The 20612-nt window shown below is 38.8% G+C and overlaps 1 protein-coding gene across 1 annotated transcript; it reads left to right on the top strand.

Moving 5' to 3' along the window:
- The first annotated feature begins 287 nt into the window (after positions 1-287).
- On the top strand, positions 288-11733 carry LOC117299710 (5-methyltetrahydropteroyltriglutamate--homocysteine methyltransferase-like). The gene is made up of 9 exons (XM_033783265.1): positions 288-475; positions 3015-3132; positions 5268-5365; positions 6915-6964; positions 7839-7905; positions 8753-8836; positions 9967-10121; positions 10746-10827; positions 11393-11733. Exons 1-9 carry the CDS (start codon positions 337-339, stop codon positions 11680-11682), a joined length of 1083 nt encoding a protein of 360 aa, XP_033639156.1. The 5' UTR covers positions 288-336; the 3' UTR covers positions 11683-11733.
- Positions 11734-20612: the final 8879 nt, after the last annotated feature.

Raw genomic sequence — 20612 nt, 5'->3', positions numbered from 1 at the left:
TTACAAATATTTCCACAATCATTTTAGCAACACTGAGTTCAACCCCTTTGCCTTACATGTTCCTAACCGACCAAAGTAGCCAGCTACTGGCCAAATCATATGCCCTTAGCTGACAGAAAGTTTAGTTCTGTTTTATAACGTACCGCTGGACCATTAGGAAAACAAAAGCTAAACAGTGAAGTGTTGATTTTTAAAACGAGCGCCCATTGCCTATTTTGGCGCAGTGTGACCTTGACCTGGCCCACTGTGCATGCACTGGTTCAATTTTTTTCGGCCAGCTCAGTCTACAGTATAGCCGCTACCGAACATACGAACGGCCACCTACTTCAAGTGACTATGCCGCTCAAAACTACAGTTATCGGCAGCTACCCAAAGCCGCCATACCTTGATGTACCGTCATGGTTTGACGTGCAAGAACCCAGTTTACTATTTGCAAAGTATGGACAGTTTAAAGCCATCACGGAAAGCACTGCGGGTAAGGTATACTGTGCACATTGTGTGTAAGTAAACTCTTGCGTGTTCCACAGTAAGTAATCTATGGGTGCACCCTTCTGACCTTCTTTCAAGGCCAGGGTATTGTGTGCTATGTGGGTGCGTTCGTTAGCTTCCCAAGGTCGACCCCGGTGTGTGGTGTTTCCCCCCCCCCCCCCAGGACGAACGTGTGCAGATAATTACCCACGTTTGTCCTGGAAAAACGAAAACGCCACACACCGGGGTCGACCCAGGGAAGCTAACAAACGCACCCTTCGTATTTGAAGTGCAGTAGGGGTATAATATAAACAAAATCACAGGACTTGGGGAAAGTATGAGCACATACAGTGCTAACACACATTGTTAACTGGTTTAGTATTATATACCATGGATGGAGGCCTTTCTCCATGTATATACCCTATTCCACGATAACTAAAATTGTTTGTCCGCCATTTGCTTGTCAACCATCATAAACTTGCTAGATATCATGGAGGGAAGTTCGAACGACCCGCAAAACCGCAGAGTAACAAAAGAATACCCTAACAATGCCTCTGTCTGACCAGTGGAAACAGATTGGAGACCTCTTTGTCCAGATTTGTAAACCTTATACATCGCAGAGTCTGGTCGGCTTAATTGTATATTATTTGTATTACATGCTAATGTTACAGTGTGACACATTGCCCTTTGCGATCCAACCTTTAGTCGTTGCTACAAGTTTAAAGGAACACGTTGCCTTGGATCGGACGAGTTGGTCATCACAAAGTGTCTGAAACCGTGTGTTATGAAGTGCATATGGTTAGAATTTTTTGTTTAAAGTAGAATATAATGATCCACCAAAGTATCACTAAAAATGCACGGCTTTCATTTTACGTCGCGAACTAACACGGTCGGCCATTAATATGGGAGTCAAAACATTGACTCCCATAAATGGCCGACTGTGTTAGTCGACGAGTTAAAAAGAAAACCACGCAATTTCGAGGCATATTTGTGTAGATCATTGTGTTCTACTTTTACAACATCTTTCTAACCATAACAATTTTAAAACAATCGGTTACAGAACGCTTTTCAAGGACCAACTCGACCGATCCAAGGCAACGTGTTCCTTTAATGACAACAATGGTTATTTGCTTTACGTTCTTTTCGGGTCAAAAGCAATAAAAAAAAAAAAAAAATGTGTTATGGTCTAGTGCACACGGGGGTCAAATTTAATAGAGCTGCTTAAAAGCACAAGTAACTAACACAGTAAATTGTTACCTACCAGAATGAGGGTACCAGCCAAACTACAACATCAAATGTATAATTTGTGACCGGTTTGCTGCTAACTGTTTAGCGGAAAATCGCAATATTGTCTGCTTACGAAGTTGGGCAGAGGTTGGGTTTATAACCATACGAACTGTAACGTTTGTTATAAAGCGTATTTTGGTTAGAAAGATAGTTCAAAGGTATAATATAATGATCAACACAAAACATGCCTCGGAACTGCGTGGTTTTAATTTTACTTTGCGAACTATAACACGGTCGGCCATTTGATGGAGTCAAAATATTGACTCCTCAAAATTGCATGCCGTGTTAGTTCAGCAAAGAAAACCTCCTGAGGCATATTTGTGTGGATCATTTTTATTACTCTACTTTTGAAATATCTTTCTAAAGGAATGCATTTTAAACAAACATGTTTCAAACGCTTTTCATGGACCAACTCGCCCGATCCAAGGCAACATATCCCGTGACGTTTTTCTCTAGGTGATGACCATGACTATATGATGAAACATTAACAATTATTGTGCTCTTAATTCTTGCTGACAAATCCCTGCTTCCGAACCTCAATCAGGTGGGAGAAATACACAAGTGGCTCATGTTTACCATTATATGCAGTGCCAAGAACCAGCCACATCACTTTTGCTGATAGAGCCTTCTCAGTATACGGGCCCAAACTCTGGAATAAACTTCCAAATCACATGAGGGACGCATCATCCTTCGACATGTTCAAGACACTTATAAAAGTCCACTTGTTTCAGGAGGCCTACCAGCCATCCCAAGTTTTATTTTTCCTATGACTCAGTAGCGTTTTCGAGCAAACCATTGATTTATGCGCTTTATAAATTGAATTTGATTGATTGATAGTCACTAATAAAAGGCAGTGGACACTATTGGTAATTGTCAAAGACTAGCCTTCACAGTTAGGTGCAGCTCAACATGCATAAAATAACAAACCTGTGACAATTTGAGCACAATCGGTCATCGAACTTACTAATGACATCGAGATAATAATGAAAGGGAAAAACACCCTTGCTACACGAAGTTGTGTGCATTTCAATGGTTGATTTCGAGACCTCAAGTTCTAAATATGAGGTCTCAAAATTTAATTCGTGGAAAATTACTTCTTTCTCGAAAACAATGGCACTTCTGAGGGAGCCGTTTCTAACAATGTTTTATACCATCAACCTCTCCCCACTCGTCATTAAGAAAGGTTTTATGCTAATAATTGTTTTGAGTAATTACCAACAGTTTCCACTGCCTTTAAAAAGAAACAACACCCTTTTCAGGATTGCAGCAGCTCCACCTCAGAGCTTTGACTGATGTTTTAAAAGAACAAGCAGATATAGGGATCGATGTCGTTACTGACGGTGAGCTTGACCGAGAGAGTTACGTATGGTATTTATGGTAAGCAAGACCAATCTCCATCTTTAGAGGGCTGAATATTAAAGGAACAAGTTGCCTTGGATCGGTCGAGTTGGTCTTTGAAAATGGTTTTCCTTTACCCCGTCGACTAACACGGTCGGCCATTTATGGGAGTCAAATTTGTGACTCCCATAAATGGCCGACCGTCTTAGATCACACAGTAAAAGGAAACCAACGCAATTTCGAGGCAAATTTGTTTGGATCATTATATTCTACTTTTAAAACATTTTTCTACTCATATGCATTTTATAACAAACTGTTACAAACGCTTTTTATAGACCAATTCGTCCGATTCAAGGCAACGTGTTCCTTTAAATGAACATAAAGAGTTTTTTTTTGCTAACAAAACAGTTGCTGCATGGTAAGCACTCTATGTAATTCACCATTTTATACATGAACTGACAAATCTGTTGAAGTTTGAGATCGATCGGCAATGTGGGTGTGGAGAACAATAATAGTGAAAAACCCCAAAACGATTACACATAATTTTGTGCATGACATCGATTCATGAAGAATAAAGAAATAAAACGCTCAGTGAGCGAAAAACTTCAAACGGGAAACTTAGTTTTTTTTGTTCATTTATTGAGGGATGTTTTCTATACTATCCTTATCTTTAGATCGATTAAGTTTATGTAAAGCTGTGATCTTAAAGGAGTTTTTTCCTTACCAATTATGTAATGTTCCTTTAAAGCCATTATGCACTTTCGGTACAGAACAAAAAAGAACACAGATTTACAAATAATTTACAGAGTTTACAGAAGGTAATGGTGAAAGACTTCCCTTGAAATGTTGTTCCATGAAATGCTTTACTTGGTGAGAAAACATTAAAACAATATCAATTCTCGATATAGCGAGAGTTATGGATTTATTTTAAACACATGTCATGACACGGCGAAACGCGCGGAAACAAGGCTGGGTTTTCCCGTTCTCTTCTCCCGACTGTGATGACCGATTGAGCCTAAATTTTCACAGGTTTGTTATTTTATATGTAAGTTGTGATACACCGCAACGGACATTTAATGACTAATTGTCCACAAGTGTAGTTCTGTCCATGTAATTGCTTTTCCAAACAGTGGACTTTGGATGAAGCACAAACCTGATTGCCACATGTAGATTAACCTCCCATCCAAAGTTCATTGACCCATATAATTCAATGTAAACAATGACACGTCTCTTCAAGGTTTCAAGGTTTATTAGTCCCACAGTAACATTGTAACGCATACAATAAATTGTACAAGTTTAAAATAATACTTTTAAGCCAGGTGGACATAAATACACTTTTATGATACTGCAGGGGAGCTCACTAGGAAGAAAAGCTTATAAGCTCGAGTCCATACACAGGTACACCCCCTTTGGTCCAAACCAAACACCCATGTAACCTTGTTGTATACAAGGTTGGGTAAACAGTAGAAACAGCACAAGGTAAATAAAGATGTAATAACGTATATATTTCTCGTACATGTTTTACCGTGAAATATGGATATTGAACGTTTGCCACTCTACACTGTGTCATATGGTACAACGAGTAAATGTAATTTGTCCAAGACCAGTATTCCCACTTGACGATTCTAACCTTTGATATAATATAATAACAAACCTGTGAAAATTCGGGCTCAATTGGTCATCGAATTTGCATTAGAACAATGGAAGTAAAATCCATTGTTGCAAAGTAGAGATATATTAAAGGAACACGTTGCCTTGTATCGGTCGAGTTGGTCTTTGAAAAGCGTTTACAACCGTTTGTTACAAAATGCATATGGTTATAAAGATGCTTTAAAATTAGAATACAATGATCCACACAAATCTGCCTCGAAATTGCGTGGTTTTCTATTTACTTTGCAAACTAACACGGTCGGCCATTTATGGGAGTCAAAAACTTGACTCCCATAAATGGCCGACCGTGTTAGCAGACGAGGTAAAAGGAAAACCACGCAATTTCGAGTGGTACTTGTGTGGATCATAAAATTCTACTTTCAAAACATCTTTCCAATCATATGCATTTTATAACAAACGGTTACAAACGCTTTTCAAAGACCAACTCGACCTATCCAAGCAAAATAAAATCGCTCCAAACAATTAAGTTTATTTTATTATGAATTTGAATTATTTTGTTTCAGTCGTCATTTAAGAGGAATCAGCTTTGACAACTTGGAGAAGTGCAGTTATCGAAACGGAGCATGTGTGAGCGTTCTGCCGAAAGTAGTCGGTCCGATAGGTAAGATCACAATCTTTCTCTGTCATGATGTGCAATTTTCAACGTGTAAATTTAGGGGAGTGGCTCAGCTATTTCATATATCTTTTGTTTGCCTTCTATTTATTTTCAAATTTTGAAATTTTGAATTTATGTAAATTTTTTGTAATTCAGCCTTTGTGCTGCGAGGACAGTTTTTTGTATTAAACCATTTTATCTATCTATTTATCTATCTATCTATCAGAGCGCGCATACTGTCACTCAGTGAAGCTCAAGGCGCTTCAACAATTAGTATTTTCTCGCAAGACTTGGATTTTTTTAATTAAAGACAGTGGACACTATCTTATCACTTGGTGTATCTCATCATGTACATAAAATAAAGCTGTAAAAATTTGAGCTCAATCGGTCATCGAAGTTGCGAGATAGTAATGAAAGAAAAAAACACCCTTGTCACACAAAGTTGTGTGCGTTTAGGTGGTTGATTTCGAGACCTCAAGTTCTAAATCTGAGGTCTCGAAATCAAATTCGTGGGAAATTACTTCTTTCTCGAAAGCTACTTCAGAGGGAGCCGTTTCTCACAATGTTTTATACCATCAACCTCTCCCCATTACTCGTCACCGAGAAAGGTTTTGTGCTAATAATTATTTTTTAGTAATTACCAATAGTGTCCACTGCCTTTAAATGACCCAATGTAACCTGATTTTTCAAGATGCTGTGGAGCAATATGCTGAAAATCCAGCCAGGAACAAAGGAAAACCGGGGCGAACCCCTTCTGTTTTCGATAAGTGAACTGGGTTCTTCCACATGCGTTTATACTAAAAACCAACGGCTTTACGTCCCATCCGAAGGACGAAGCATCATGGTCCAGTGTCTTGCTTGTGTCTTGTCTTGCTTAAAACCCACACTTCGCTGGAGTTTTGAATCCGGAGTTCTTAACCGTCAATTTATGACATGCCCACTTTTCCCGAGAACAATGACTACCTGGTACAATTCTGCTGCCACCTAATAGTATCCTCAAGAGAATCCTATTTGAACAGAACATCTGTATAAATCAAGTAACTAAATAAAAGGGAATCAATGTGTGGTGAGGAGGTTTTCAACTAGAGGTAAATTATAAAGAACCTGGCCTTGGTGGGTTCAAGCCACTAGTTGAACACCGTTTCAACACACTTTGATTCCCAATCATAAATACCTTTTCGGCCAAAAACATCAACACATTTTATAGTCAAAAAGTAAAATAAATGCAAAAAAATGAATCGTTCAATGATTTCTTTCAAAACAACACCCCGGTAAAGCCTTCCGCCGCCCTCGGGTGAACAACTCCTTAAAAGGGAATGCTTTGCGCGTCGCGCTTATCGCGTGATGTGGCACAACTGTTTCAGCCGTTGCTCTCGACCAATATGAATGAAGAAACTGTCTAATAAGGTGCAAGCTCGCGTGTCACGCCCATGTTTCAACATATTTCACTGGTCATAAACAAAGGCGTATACACACCCACGTGACGCGCTCTCCAGCAATAGGAATAACGAATCTAACAGGTATTTAGGAATGTTTTTTTTGACATTCAATGCAGAGGCGGGTGATGATTGTGAAGTTATTGTCAAGAAATGGATCGAAGCACAGGTAGGACAAGCAGTGACATAATTATGTACTTTTGTTTTGTTTTATTGTATTGGATGCAATAGACCTTATGTCAAATATTGCTCGGTACACGCGCATTGTGCGTGTAATGAGGTGCATGCTGGTCTAGCTAGCGATCAAGTTTGATCGCTATAGCTAGACCAGCATGCACCTCGTTTGCTTGCCTGATATCGAGCATGTTTTAAATTGTTTGAACACTAACACTGGGTGCGTTCGGTTAGCTTCCCTGAGTCGACCCTGGTCTGCCCCGGTACGTTCGAATAGCCTTGACGGGCTCACCTGTGTCAGCCCCCCAGTGCCTTGCTTGTGGAGTGGGTCACTTGGGGTGACATAAGGTCCATGCCGTCACCACGAGATGGCCAGTGTGATCGTTCGATTAGCCCTTGTCGGGGGATCACCCGAGTGAGCACTGCGTGGTCGACACAGGGAAGATAAACGAACGCAACCATTGGTCCTTGTTTGTTTAGTATAGTTGTTTGTTAATGTACAAGCGTATAAGCCAGACTACTGGCCAGTTGCGGGTGCGTTCGTTTAGCTTCCCCGGGTCGACACCGGTGTGTGGCGTTTCCTTTTTCCAGGACGAACGTGTTCATATAATTACCCACGTTCGTCCTTGAAAAAGGAAACCGCCACACACCGGGGTCGACACAGAGAAGCTAAACGAACGCACCCTATATTCTCTGACAAGATTTCACATATCTTTGTTTCATCCCAACTTGAACAGAAGCATTGGTCAAAACAAACTCGTATTTGACGTATTTGACTTCTTAATTAAAAGTAGATTTCAAAATATTTAATCCCATGCGGAATAATTTAACAACGTTTTACCGTAAGTTACAATTGTTTTTTTTTTTAGGCGATTTCATCCAAACCCGTTAAGGCAACTATTCCAGGACCGTTCACCATTATTGGGACAACACAAAGTAAGCTTGAAAGGAAGAACATTATTTGAGCCCTTCAAAGCACTGGACACCTTTGGTTGTTGTCAAAGATCAGTAATCTCACTTGGTGTATCCCAACGTTAAGCATAAAATTAACAAACCTGAGAATATTTGGGTTTAATATTGGTCATCGAAGTTGAACGAGAATTTTTTTTGCATTACTTGTTTAATACTATCAACACCTCTCCTTTGCTTGTGTAATACCAAGTTAGTTTTTTTTTTGCTAACAAATATTTTGAGTACTTACCATTAGTGGCCAGTGCTTTAAAGTTCATTATGAGTTGATTTCCTTAAAGAACCTCTTTGTTATCTTTTGACATTCTATGAGTGTCTCTGGCTTTGATATCAAGCGCTCAAAAAGAACAACAATTTGTCATCGGTGCTGTAAAAACAGCACTTCCTAATTACAAGCAGTTTCCCAACTTAACCAGATAACCAGGAATTTGTAAAAAAAAAAAAAAAAAAAAGAGAGAACAAAGTTGGGGATATCTTGCACTTCTATGCAAGTCGCCTGACACACAATTGCAAGGCCTTAAGGCCACTTTAAGGTGTGGCCTTGACACCTACTCCTAGGGCTGACACAGGGTTACCCCTTTCACAGTCCATACGGATGTAGGTTTGGGTATCATCAATTTGAAGCCTGGCCGGTAGAGCAGAAAGCACTATACTTCCCCAATTGTATGTAGCAAGTGTCACGACCGGGATCGAACCTACACCCTGCTGATCAAACACCAGCGCTTGAATCCGGTGCTCTTATTAACCGCTCGGCCATGACACTGCCACAAATACTATTTTCCTTTCAGTTTATTTGTTATTTTGTACTGTGTAGACAAGTTTTACAGTGATGAAAAACAACTCAGCTTAGACCTGGTGACTGCGATACAGAAAATCATGAAAGGACTAGCCGATGCCGGTAAGCATTGAACAATGATTTACATTTTTGTGTTTCCTTTTTAAAATGTAGACGTCCAATTATTGCATCACTTGTTTATTTAACTGTATACACCAGTTCTGGCGCGCAAGTGTTGGGCACCGCGCGCCACTGCTGCGGTGTACCGGTGCATAGTTTTGTGCACAAAGACACGAGAAAATCATGTTCCTTTTCACTCTCTATGGAAATTAGATGTTTTCCTCACCGACTTGCACAATTTCATTGACAGGACATCATGATATACCAATGTAGATCACTGACCACAAATATGCACAACTAAAAAGAAACCGAATCATCTTAAAAATGGTGCTTGTCTTAGATGAGTCAAAGACGGGAAACTGCATAATAGTCGCTAAAAACGTTACATCGGCACGGTATTTTGTCAGAATTCCAGTATTTTACTTTCTGCTTAATTAAACAAATATATCAAGAATGTAGTACATCTTTATACCATGCAGCCATATTATGGAAATTGCATAGATTGTCGAGGAAGACATTAAATTCCCATAAAAAATGAAGATGAAAACGATTTTATCGTGTCTTTGTGCACAAGTACACAGCAGCAGTGGCGCGCCGCGCCCAGCACTTGCGGGCCCGATCGGTGTATATAGGACTTCTCATCCAAACCTGTAAAGGCAACTGTAACACTACTAATAAGCAGTTAATAAGCAGTTCCAGGATGATCTATAATAACTAGTGTTCTTATGATTACCGTTTTATGGTCGAATAGACATTGTTCTTGAAAGGTTAACTTTATTTTCGCTGAAAGATTGCACTTTAAGAAATGATACAAAAATCACCTCTCCGCGCGGCTTTTTTCAGGCAAGAGTCAAAAACTGTTTATCTATGATAATGATATGCATTAACCCCTTGCCGTCCGGGTCGGCAACACACGGTCAGATTTTGGGCCGGGAGTGTTCCGAGGAAAATACATTGTTGCCGTTCTAGCGTAAGTTAAGGAACTCGTATCTTGTCCGTTTCTTGGCACTCCACCAATTGAAAAAAAAAATAAGAAAATATATATTTAAGAGCCACTAGAAATGCTCTTTAATAATAACACTGACAGCTAGGCATTTTTATAGTTAATTTTGTCATTATGTTGTTTTGTTCAGGGTGCAAACACATACAGCTTGACGAACCAGTGTTTATGCGCGATGTAACAAAGTGTCTGGATTATGGGATTGAACATGCATCGAAATGTATCGACGGTCTTGGGAATGACGTCACAAAGACTATACATCTGTGTTGCGGTTACCCACAGTACTATGTAAGTTTTGTTTTCATTCCGAAACTAAACTACTTGCTCGTTCATAAGTTTCTATTGACGGCCTTGTTGATGATTTTAACCCTACTGTGTTTCTTTTCGAAACCACGGCTTCAGCTCTAGATTCGGTTCCTGCTAGCTTTGCCCTAGCCCTGCGTTTGATTTGACAATGTGCGTGTTTGCGTACATACACGCTTATGGCTTCAGACGATAGACTCCAGATTCGGTTCCGGCTAGCTTTGCCCTGCGTTGGATTTGGCAATGCTCGTGCTTTGCGTTCACGATTATGGCTTCAGACGAGAGGATGGAACCTGAAGCCGAGTCAAAAGCTGAAGCCGTGGATTCGAAATTGCCATGGAAATTTGCAGCTAAAACTTTAACATGAGACCTGTATCTCTGGCCTATGTCCCCGTGGGCTAAAGTGAAGGGGCATTTTCCAAAAGAGGGCGCTATCAGAGGTATAATTTTCACACAGTTCGCCATATTTCGCCATATATTTATTTATTTAGTAATTGTTTTAATTTTGATATATATATATATTTTTTAAATTATTAATATTGTGCGAAATACAACAAGTATCAGTGTTTTATTTATGTAACAAATGTACTCATTGGTTGGTTGATTAAGGAACAAGAAAACTACATGAAGGCTGAACCGGAAGGATACTTTCAAATTGCAGATGCCATCGACAGAGCAGGATTTGACGAAGGTACTATAACCGAGTTCAAACTCTGGTGTTTTTGATCCGGGCCCAATTTCATGGAGCTGCTTAAGCAGAGGAATTTTACTTAAGCTAACAACACTTGCTTAGTAAAATAAGATTACTGGCCAAGACTATTTTCGTGTTTATACAAATTGTTTGCTTTAGCAGATTGTGCCAAGCAGAGTGTAGGTTCGAGTCGTTAATTGTCTCCTTAATCAAGAGTGTTTCGGGCGGCACGTAAAGCCGTTGGTCCCGTGCGTTGTGAATGCACGCATAAGGGCACAGTACATTTATCATAAAGAGGTTTGCCCGTTGTTCCTGGTTTGGTTGTCTGCATATTGCGCCACAACACCAAGTAAACCATTACATGGTGCTATGTAAGTTTATAGGTATCGAACAAGTTAAGTCATATGTGTATTCGCCAGGCTGGTATGTGAGTATACACGTTACGTCATCATTCAAATGGAACCATCTTATTATGTGTATACATTAATTTGCATAAAATGATATTAAACACGAAAACAAGCTCTTGTGATACGTTAATTATTTTGTATTCTCTTTGTATTAACAGTTTCCATCGAGGATGCCCACTGCCGAAATGACTTGAGTCTGCTACGACACTTTAAGATGTCTAGAATCATCCTAGGATCAGTGACTATTGCAAGCAGCAAGGTAGAGTCAGTTGATGAAATACGCGAGAGGCTAAAGAATGCTCTTCAGTTCATCCCCAGTGATCGACTCGTCGTGGCTCCGGATTGTGGATTGGCGTTTCTTCCACATGACATCATGAGACAAAAGTTATTGAACATGGTAGAAGCTGCAAAATCACTTCCCATGCTTAAAGACAATGGACACCTTTGACAAAAAATTTGAACTCAAAATTGGTCGTCGAAGTTGCGAGATAATAATGAAAGAAAAACACCCTTGTCACACGACGTTGTGTGCTTTCAGATGCTTGAAAAGAGATGCAAACGGTGATCGTGATAACTGTGATCATGATTGCATGTTTGCTTGCTCCTTTTTTACAGAATTAATGGGCACCATAACTTGATTAAAGTCACCTGGAAATAAAATTTTTCTTCTTTCAAACATAAGAGTATATGCCTACGAACAATAAAACAATTTTTTTAGTAATTGTTTGTTACGATTTATATGTTTAAAAAATATATAAAGTTGTTTTGGGGGGCTGACTCCGCCTATCCCTTTTGTGACGTCAATCAAGACAGACTTTGCTTGCAATGCGTATAGTAAACACACGTGCAAAGTACATGTACGTCCAAGTCGTGAGTTGGTACGTTTCAAAAAGTGATTTTCTGCATTCAGCAGCAATACACCTGGTCGGCATTGCCGGAAAAGCCCCCAAAAATATTCTTTTTGAAACGTAAAAACTCACACGACTTGGTCCGTACAGTACTTTGCAATTGTGTTTACTCTACGCATTACAGGCAAAGTCTGCCTCGACTGACGTCACGAACAGCGCCCTCTCGGGTCGGTGTCTACTCTTAAATTTGTAAATAACATAAGAACTGAGTTTTTAAAACCTTAGTTAACTGTTTTTTTCACATTCCACTCATAAAAACACATATATTAGTGGCAAAAGCTTTATTTTGACAAAATATCACTTCCAGGTGACTTTAACACTCCAAGAAAGTGACACAATTGCATGCAACATACAAATATCAGGAGGAAAACAAACTTCACTGGGGAGAATAGTGATGGCGGCCATCTTTTCAATTATTAAAGAAAGCTTGAGGGCGGTTCTACAGATACCTTGCAGCATTGAACCAGTTCGAGCATTCAATTTTTCTTTTATATACCGAACAAAGATTCTTCTCAACAAAAGGTCGAAAGGTCAACTGCGAAAAAAGGTCGCGCCGTGACACGGAACGCTGCGTTATACATATCATGGTTGCATTATTTTCAGGGCGGGCATAGTCAATTTACTATGCCCCAGGCATAATTACTATGACGTCATCTTGATAGAAAAAGGGGGCATAGCTATTTCCATGACTGCATTTTTAACCAATCAGATTAGAGGATTAGATCGATGAGGTATATAATTACGGCTAGATCATTACGTTTGCGGGTGTTGAATAATAGGCAGCCGCGCGCGATCCAGCTGTAAGCTGTTGCCGATGACGCCGTTTCGTGCAGGGTCATGTAAGCGTTCGAACTTGTTATTTTTGGTAAAGTGCCATGGTATCTGACATTCAATGACTATTTGCAGAAGCTCGATGTGGCGCTAAGTCTCGAACGTGTCCTAGAAAAACAAATATACTTTTGAATACAATAAATCCCACAAAGTTTCTCGTGCAAATCCTCGTGCGTGTGAGCAAAACCCTCGTGCGTGTGAGCAAAACCCTCGTGCCTGTGAGAAAAACCCTCGTGCCTGTGAGCAAAACCTTTGGTGTGTGAGCAAATCCTCGTGCCTGTGAGCAAACCCTCGTGCGTGTAAGCAAAACCCTTTTGCCTGTTAGCAAACCCTCGTGCGTGTGAGCAAAACCCTCGTGTGTGTGAGCAAATCCTCGTGCCTGTGAGCAAACCCTCGTGCGTGTGAACAAAACCCTCGTGTATGTGAGCAAAATCCTCGTGCCTGTGAGCAAACCCTCGTGCGTGTGAGCAAAACCCTCGTGCGTGTGAGCAAAACCCTCGTGCCTGTGAGAAAAACCCTCGTGCCTGTGAGCAAAACCTTTGGTGTGTGAGCAAATCCTCGTGCCTGTGAGCAAACCCTCGTGCGTGTAAGCAAAACCCTTTTGCCTGTTAGCAAACCCTCGTGCGTGTGAGCAAAACCCTCGTGTGTGTGAGCAAATCCTCGTGCCTGTGAGCAAACCCTCGTGCGTGTGAACAAAACCCTCGTGTATGTGAGCAAAATCCTCGTGCCTGTGAGCAAACCCTCGTGCGTGTGAGCAAAACCCTCGTGTGTGTGAGCAAATTGTCGTGCCTGTGAGCAAACCCTCGTGCGTATGAGCAAAACCCTCGTGTGTGTGAGCAAAATCCTCGTGTGTGCTCGTGCCTGTGAGCAAACCCTCGTGCGTGTGAGCAAAACCCTCGTGTGTGTGAGCAAAACCCTCGTGTGTGTGAGCAAATATATTATTTGCGAACCTCTAAGAAGCCGTCTCTTGGTGGCGCTCTCCACCAAAACAAATCTGTTTTACCAGGCTGAAGTGAGCACCAAGTTTGGTGCTGGCAAAAAATGTTGGTGCTAGCACCAAATTTCGATATAACTGTCAACGACCGTCATTACCCGTCGAAGACAGTGCGGAAGGATTGTACAGCGTAAGGTATAGGTAGATTCAAAGCCAAGAGTTCCATCTAAATTGGAAAGTATTATTAGTTTTTTTTTCACAAATCTGTTCCACATATCCCTGGCTATATCAGATTAGAGCCCCAACTTGTTAAGTCTGCTAATTAGCTCAGCCCAATTAGTTTAATCAAGGAAGAGTATACGAGTTTTTGTACTTTTAACGCTGTGTATATGCTATACAAAGAACAAGCGTAAGGTTTGGGCTGAGCTAATTAGGCAAGGTAACACGTCGGGGTGCTGATCGCATTTAGCCATGAGGAACAGATTTATGATTTAAATAAGAATAATATTTTCCAACTTAGCTGGAATTCGTTTGTTTCGTTTTTGCATAATTATACCCTACGCATGTATTAGCATAATATCACAAACAGTACCAAATTTCGTAAATTCTTCTTTTATTAATCAAATTGGGCTGAGCTAATTAGCCAACGTAACACATTTAGGCGCTAATTTCATATAGCCAGCGGTATGTGGAACAGATTTATGAAATAAAAATTATTAATATTTTCCAATTAACATGGAACTCTTGGCTTTGTAATTGCCCATACCTTATGCGCTTGTTGTCTAAGTATCAGCGTATAAAGTACCAAAATTCGTAAATTCTTCCCTGATTAATTTAATTGGGCTGAGATAATTAGCAGACTTAACACATTGGGGCGCTGGGCTTATATAGCCAGGGGTACGAGGAACAGATTTATGAAATAAAAATGAATAATATTTTCCAATTAAGATGGAACTCTTGGCTTTGTAATTGCCGATACCTTACGCGCTTGTTGTATAAGTATAGCGTTTAAAGTACAAAAAATCGTAAAATTTTCCCTGATTAATTTAGTTGGGCTGAGCTAATTAGCAGACTTAACACTATGAGGCGCTAATCTGATATAGCCAGAGGTATGAGGAATGGATTTATGAAATAAAAAACAAAAAGGTTTGCCAATTAAGATAGAACTCTTGGCTTTGCATATATGCCCGTACCCAAACGCTTGTTCTTTGCATAGCATTATAAACAGCGTATAAAGTAGAAAAGCAGCGTATAAAGTAGAAAAACAGCGTATAAAGTAGAAAAACTCTTCCCTTATTTAATTAATTTGGCTGAGCTAATTAGCAAGTTAACAAGTTGGGGCGCTAGTCTGATATAGCCAGGGGTATGAGAAATAGATTTATGAAATAAAAATTAATAATATTTTCCAATTAAGATGGAACTCTTGGCTTTGAATTTGCCCATACCTTACGCGTGTGTTTAGTATATCATATATTATTATTATTATAATATAATGAATAGGGTAGATGGCCTTAGCTTTCGATCCAATCCGGACCTTCTTCAGAGGCATAAAACAAGTACAAACAAATACATATCCAATTATAGAAAAAGAGAGGGGGAAAGGGATTAAGGAAAGGATCCAGAAAGAAGCGGGAAAAAAAACAGCCAATCAAAGTTTCTATTTCAGAAACAATATTGGTGGCTATGAACCAATAGGAGTTGAAGTGGCGAGGACAAAGGATGTTTAGAATGAAAGGAAGGGTTACTGGACCATAAAAGTGGTAGATGTATTGTTCGACAACAATGCAGGGAGACATGAAAGGGTAGGATTAGAGAGCAAGTTGCATCATGATGCAACTAACAATGGTCAATTAATAAGAATAGCAAGATCAAAGGTATGATGATTTTAAAAAAAGGTATGAGGGACCTGTGGAAAAAAAGGGGGGGGGTTACTTACATCAGATAGTTACAGTGATGAATTTATAAAAACAACTTTAAACTAGGTTAATTTATACTTTATGTACAGAATATATACAACATATAAGTTCTTAGGCAGAAGTGAAGTGGAGGGTAATGAGAAGTTATTTAACACCAGTGTTTATGTTAAGTCCAAAGGGTTTGACTGTCTTGAGTTGGTGAATCCAGTGTGATTCTCTATTCTTGCGGTGTGTGTCATCACCATTGCAAGCTTCAATCACCAGAAGTTCAACATCACTGACACTATGATTGGGGCTGTTGAAGTGGATAGAGACTGGGTACGGTTTCTTAGTCTTTATGGAAGAGACATGATTCGCAAAGCGAAGACTAAGTTTGGTCTTAGTCTCTCCCACATATTGTAGCCCACATCTCTTACATGATATGACATAGACTACATTAGACGTGCTGCATTCAGAGTCGGTCTTGATGTTGTATGAAGAGCCAGTGGTATGACTCTTCACCTTACATGAGGGCTTAATGTGCAGAAACGTTTTACATTTGGAACGGGTACATTTGTGACAGCCCAGTATATCTGTCGAGGGTTGTGTTTGGACTGTACCTGGGGGAAGTTTGGCCCTGACTAGTATGTCACCAAGGTTCTTAGGGCGGCGGAATGCAACCATGGGAACCTCAGGGATTGCTGAGTTTAACCTGCTGGAGGAGTGAAGTATAGGCATGTTATTATTGAGAATTGAGGGAAGTTTGGGTAGTTTGGGGTGGAAGGTGGTGACCAAAGCAACTCTATTGGTAGGAGATTTTTTAGCTCCCGTGTTAGTCAACAGAGTATGACGAGGTACGTTTAGAGCCCTGTTGATAGCAAGTTGGACCCTACGTTCGCTGTGTCCCCTAGATACAAGGTGTTTCCTTAGGCCTACGGTTTTTTTTTCTTGAGACAATTGTTAGGTAAAGTTGGAGATTAGCCTTAGGTAACCGTGACCCCATGTTGACCTAAGGCTAATCCGGGTCAAGCGAAAGTGGGACCATATATCAAATACTCTAAAATCGGTTTTCAAACTTTTTTCAGTTTTAGACTCCTTAGGCATTAAAACAAACGGTTAAAGTCTCACCGTTTCGACAGTTTCTTTTAGTCAAGCGTTGTTGACTACAGGTCGATACAAAATACCAACTTAGTTGTGTGTAGAACAAATGGTTCCTAAGACTTTAGTTTTGACATCAGTGAAACAAGCCTTTGTTTTTGTCTGATTGTTCAAGAAACTAAACTTTAAAGAATGGTGTGCTATTTTAATAAATATCAAATTTAAATATGTGAGCTTTAGATTATAACAAACATACAAAAACATAACAGTTTTATAGTCGTCCAGGAAAAGCCATGGACAAAAAATGATGATCGCAAAGCTTAGTACAACAGCAACATTCCTTTAAAAAAAACGAAGAGGACATAACATTACTTTGAACTGCTAATTCAAACAATTTGTTTTTGTCGGTGGGCTTAAGAAAGTACATTTTGGTGAAGGTTGTTCTCTTTAATAAACTTTAATGCTTAAATATTATTTGCTGTGTACACATTAGATTAGAGTGAGTACATTCAAATTCAATATTAATTTAAAAAAAAACCGGACCTCAAGTTGACATCTTCGTCCGGGTCAACCGGAAGTGGGACCATATCTCAAGAAATATACAACCGATTTCCAAACTTTTTACAGTTACAGACTCCTTGGGCGTTGGAGATTAGCCTTAGGTAACCGTGACCCCTTGTTGACCTCAACTTCCGGGTCAAACGAAAGTGGGACCATATATCAAATACTATAAAATCGGTTTTCAAACTTTTTTTCAGTTTTAGACTCCTTAGGCATTAAAACAAACGGTGAAAAACCGTGAACCCAAGTTGACCTCTAGGAGGAGGGATCAAATCTGAAGAACTACACAACCGATTTTCAATTTTTTTGTCTTCATTTTTAAACTCCTAAGAATTAAGATTGACTTTGAATTACCTTTACCTCATGTTGACCTCTACTTCCAGGGCAACCGGAAGTGGGACCATATCTCAAGAACTATATAACATTTTTCAAACTTGTATTCAGTTATAGACTCCCTTGTAATTTTAGCACATGATACGAGCAAAACAGCACGGAACAGCTTTGTTTGTGTTCACAAACACCTACTTCTGGTATAATAATTGTGTTTTTCAAAATATTGAATATCATATCGTGGAGATAAGTGTATTCTACAATAATTTTATTCGGATTATAAATGATAATAAAGAGTAAAAATGGAATGTCTATAAAATATTAACTAAATATACAAGAATTAACAAAATTGTAAACTTAATTTCGTTATACAAAAGTAAAAAGTATATAGCTGCTTTTGAATTAGCAGTAGCAACTTCGCACCGGGATATATTCGATAAAATGGAATTAACAGGCACAAAACAGGTATCAATCATCGGGTACTTTATAACAGTAATGTTGTGCACGAAGTGTGTAGTTAGAACAAAATATTGTCCAGCCCTACCCCAAAATTAAAATAACATGAATAAAATCCCCCCCAAACAAAAACAAACAAAAAACGACATCAACCATCAAGATTCACTCATGGACTTTGTCACCTCTTAGATTATCCCGAATCTTTCCAGTCATAGACTCAAGGATTTGACTGTCCCATATGTAGGTCTACTTGTAAAAAGCAGTGTTGCAAAAATAGGGTTGCAGCCATCGCTCACAAAATAAAAAAATAGTCTCATTATTATGTTATACATAATACAAAGAATTCCACTGCACCGTAAAAGCGGACCATAAAGCAGATACAATTGTTATATGTTTTTGTATTTAAAGTTCATTAGGTACAAAGTAACTTTCTTATGTGATAAATGCAGTATAACTACCTATTGTAAGTACATGTATAAAATATCATTATAGTTAATTCGTTAAACATCATCTTTTATATTATGTTAAAGCATAATTATAGGCTAAATGCATTTAAGCGGACCATAAAGCGGATACAATTGTATGTTTTTGTATTTAAAGTTCATTAGTTGTTTTTTTAATCTGATAAATGCAGTATAACTACTTATTTCAAGTACATGTATAACAGATCATTATAGTTAATTCGTTTAACATTATCTTTTATGTTGAAGCATAATTAAGAGCTACATGCATTTAAAGCCATTGGACACTTTCGGTAAACAGTATTGTCCAAGGCCCACGCTTCGTGTACCACAACTTACAAATAAAATAACACATCTGTGAAAATTAAGGCTCAATCGGTCATCGGAGTCGGGAGAAAATAACCGGAAAACCCAACCTTGTCTCCCCACGTTTCGCCGTGTCATGACATGTGTTTAAAACAAATCCGTAATTCTCGCTATCGAGAATTGATTTTGTTTTAATGTTTTCTCAAAAAGTAAAGCATTTCATGGAATAATATTTCAAGATAAGTCTTTCACCATTACCTTCTGTAAACCCTGTAAATTATTTGTAAATCTGTAAACTTTTAATTTTTGTTTCTGTACCGAAAGTATATAATGACTTTAAGCGGACCATACAGCGGATACAATTGTTGTATGTTTTTGTATTTGAAGTAAATAAGTTATTAAGTAACTTTCTAGTCTGATAAATGAAGTAAAACTACTTATTTCAAGTACTTGTATAAAATATCATTTAAGTTAATTCGTTAAACATATGTTAAAGCATAATTATAGGATAAATACATTTACTAAACGGTTAAAGCGGATCTTAGCGGATACAACTGTAATAATACTGCAGTTATTTTACATGTTTGTACTATTCTTATACGGTCACAACTACATTTTTAACTCTACTTCTTTTGTTTAAGTACGTATAAATCATTAAAACAGTTCACTCACGTCCGATATCCAGACGACAAACAATTATTTATCAAACGCTTTGGTTAACTACTTTGTCTTAAAGGCACTGGACACGCTTGATTGTCAAAGACCATGTAATCTCACTGTGTGTGTTCCAACATGCATAAAATAACAAAAATGTGAAAAGTTTGGCTTAATTGGTCATCGAAGTTGCAAGAGAATGATGAAAGAAAAAAACACCCTGATTGAACAATTAATGTGTGTGCTTTGATGCTTAAAGGGATCTTTGCTTCGGATCTGGCAAGATGGCCCGTAAAAAGCGTTTAAAACCGTTTGTTACAAGTGAATAGTGGTTGGAAAGATGTTTTAAAAGTAGACTACCGTGTGTCTCACAAAACAAAATTATACATTTTTTTTAAATGGCTGCCGAATAAAAAGTATATGATTCCAGGTAAAAAAGGTTTAGGTGCATGGATAGCTTATGCCTCAACTTTCATGTGACACAAAAAAGCACGAACATAATTCATGATTGGGTGAGCACTGCTCACTTTTGTGAAGGGTATGACAATTAGCCTGCACGGGATTGGGTCGTCCCTTTGTGAGAGGCAAGTCCTTTGTAGCTTACAAAATTCAATCCAAGATGTCGCCTACCTCAAAGGTAGCCAACATCTTTGACATTCCTTGTATTCAATCAATTAACTTAATCCCCATCTGGTTATTAAGAAAAACCCAATGAAGTGTTCAAATTCTCTTGAACTGAAATGTGGGGTGAATGTTTTTATTCAAAGTCACAAAAACAAAGTCACAAAAAATTAATGTGAAACAAAAACTCATGGGACTTGCACAAGTAACATCACCACACCCTGATCCCATGAACACACCACTGAGTCTACCAGGGAAAATTATAGTGCCACATGCACAAAAAAATACAATTGTTATTTACTCATGTTGACACAAATGGTTTA

This window comes from Asterias rubens, chromosome 14 (assembly GCF_902459465.1).
Source record: "Asterias rubens chromosome 14, eAstRub1.3, whole genome shotgun sequence".
Lineage (NCBI taxonomy): Eukaryota > Metazoa > Echinodermata > Asteroidea > Forcipulatida > Asteriidae > Asterias > Asterias rubens.
Note: the sequence above shows the minus strand (reverse complement) of the source record. Positions and strands in the feature narration are given on the sequence as shown.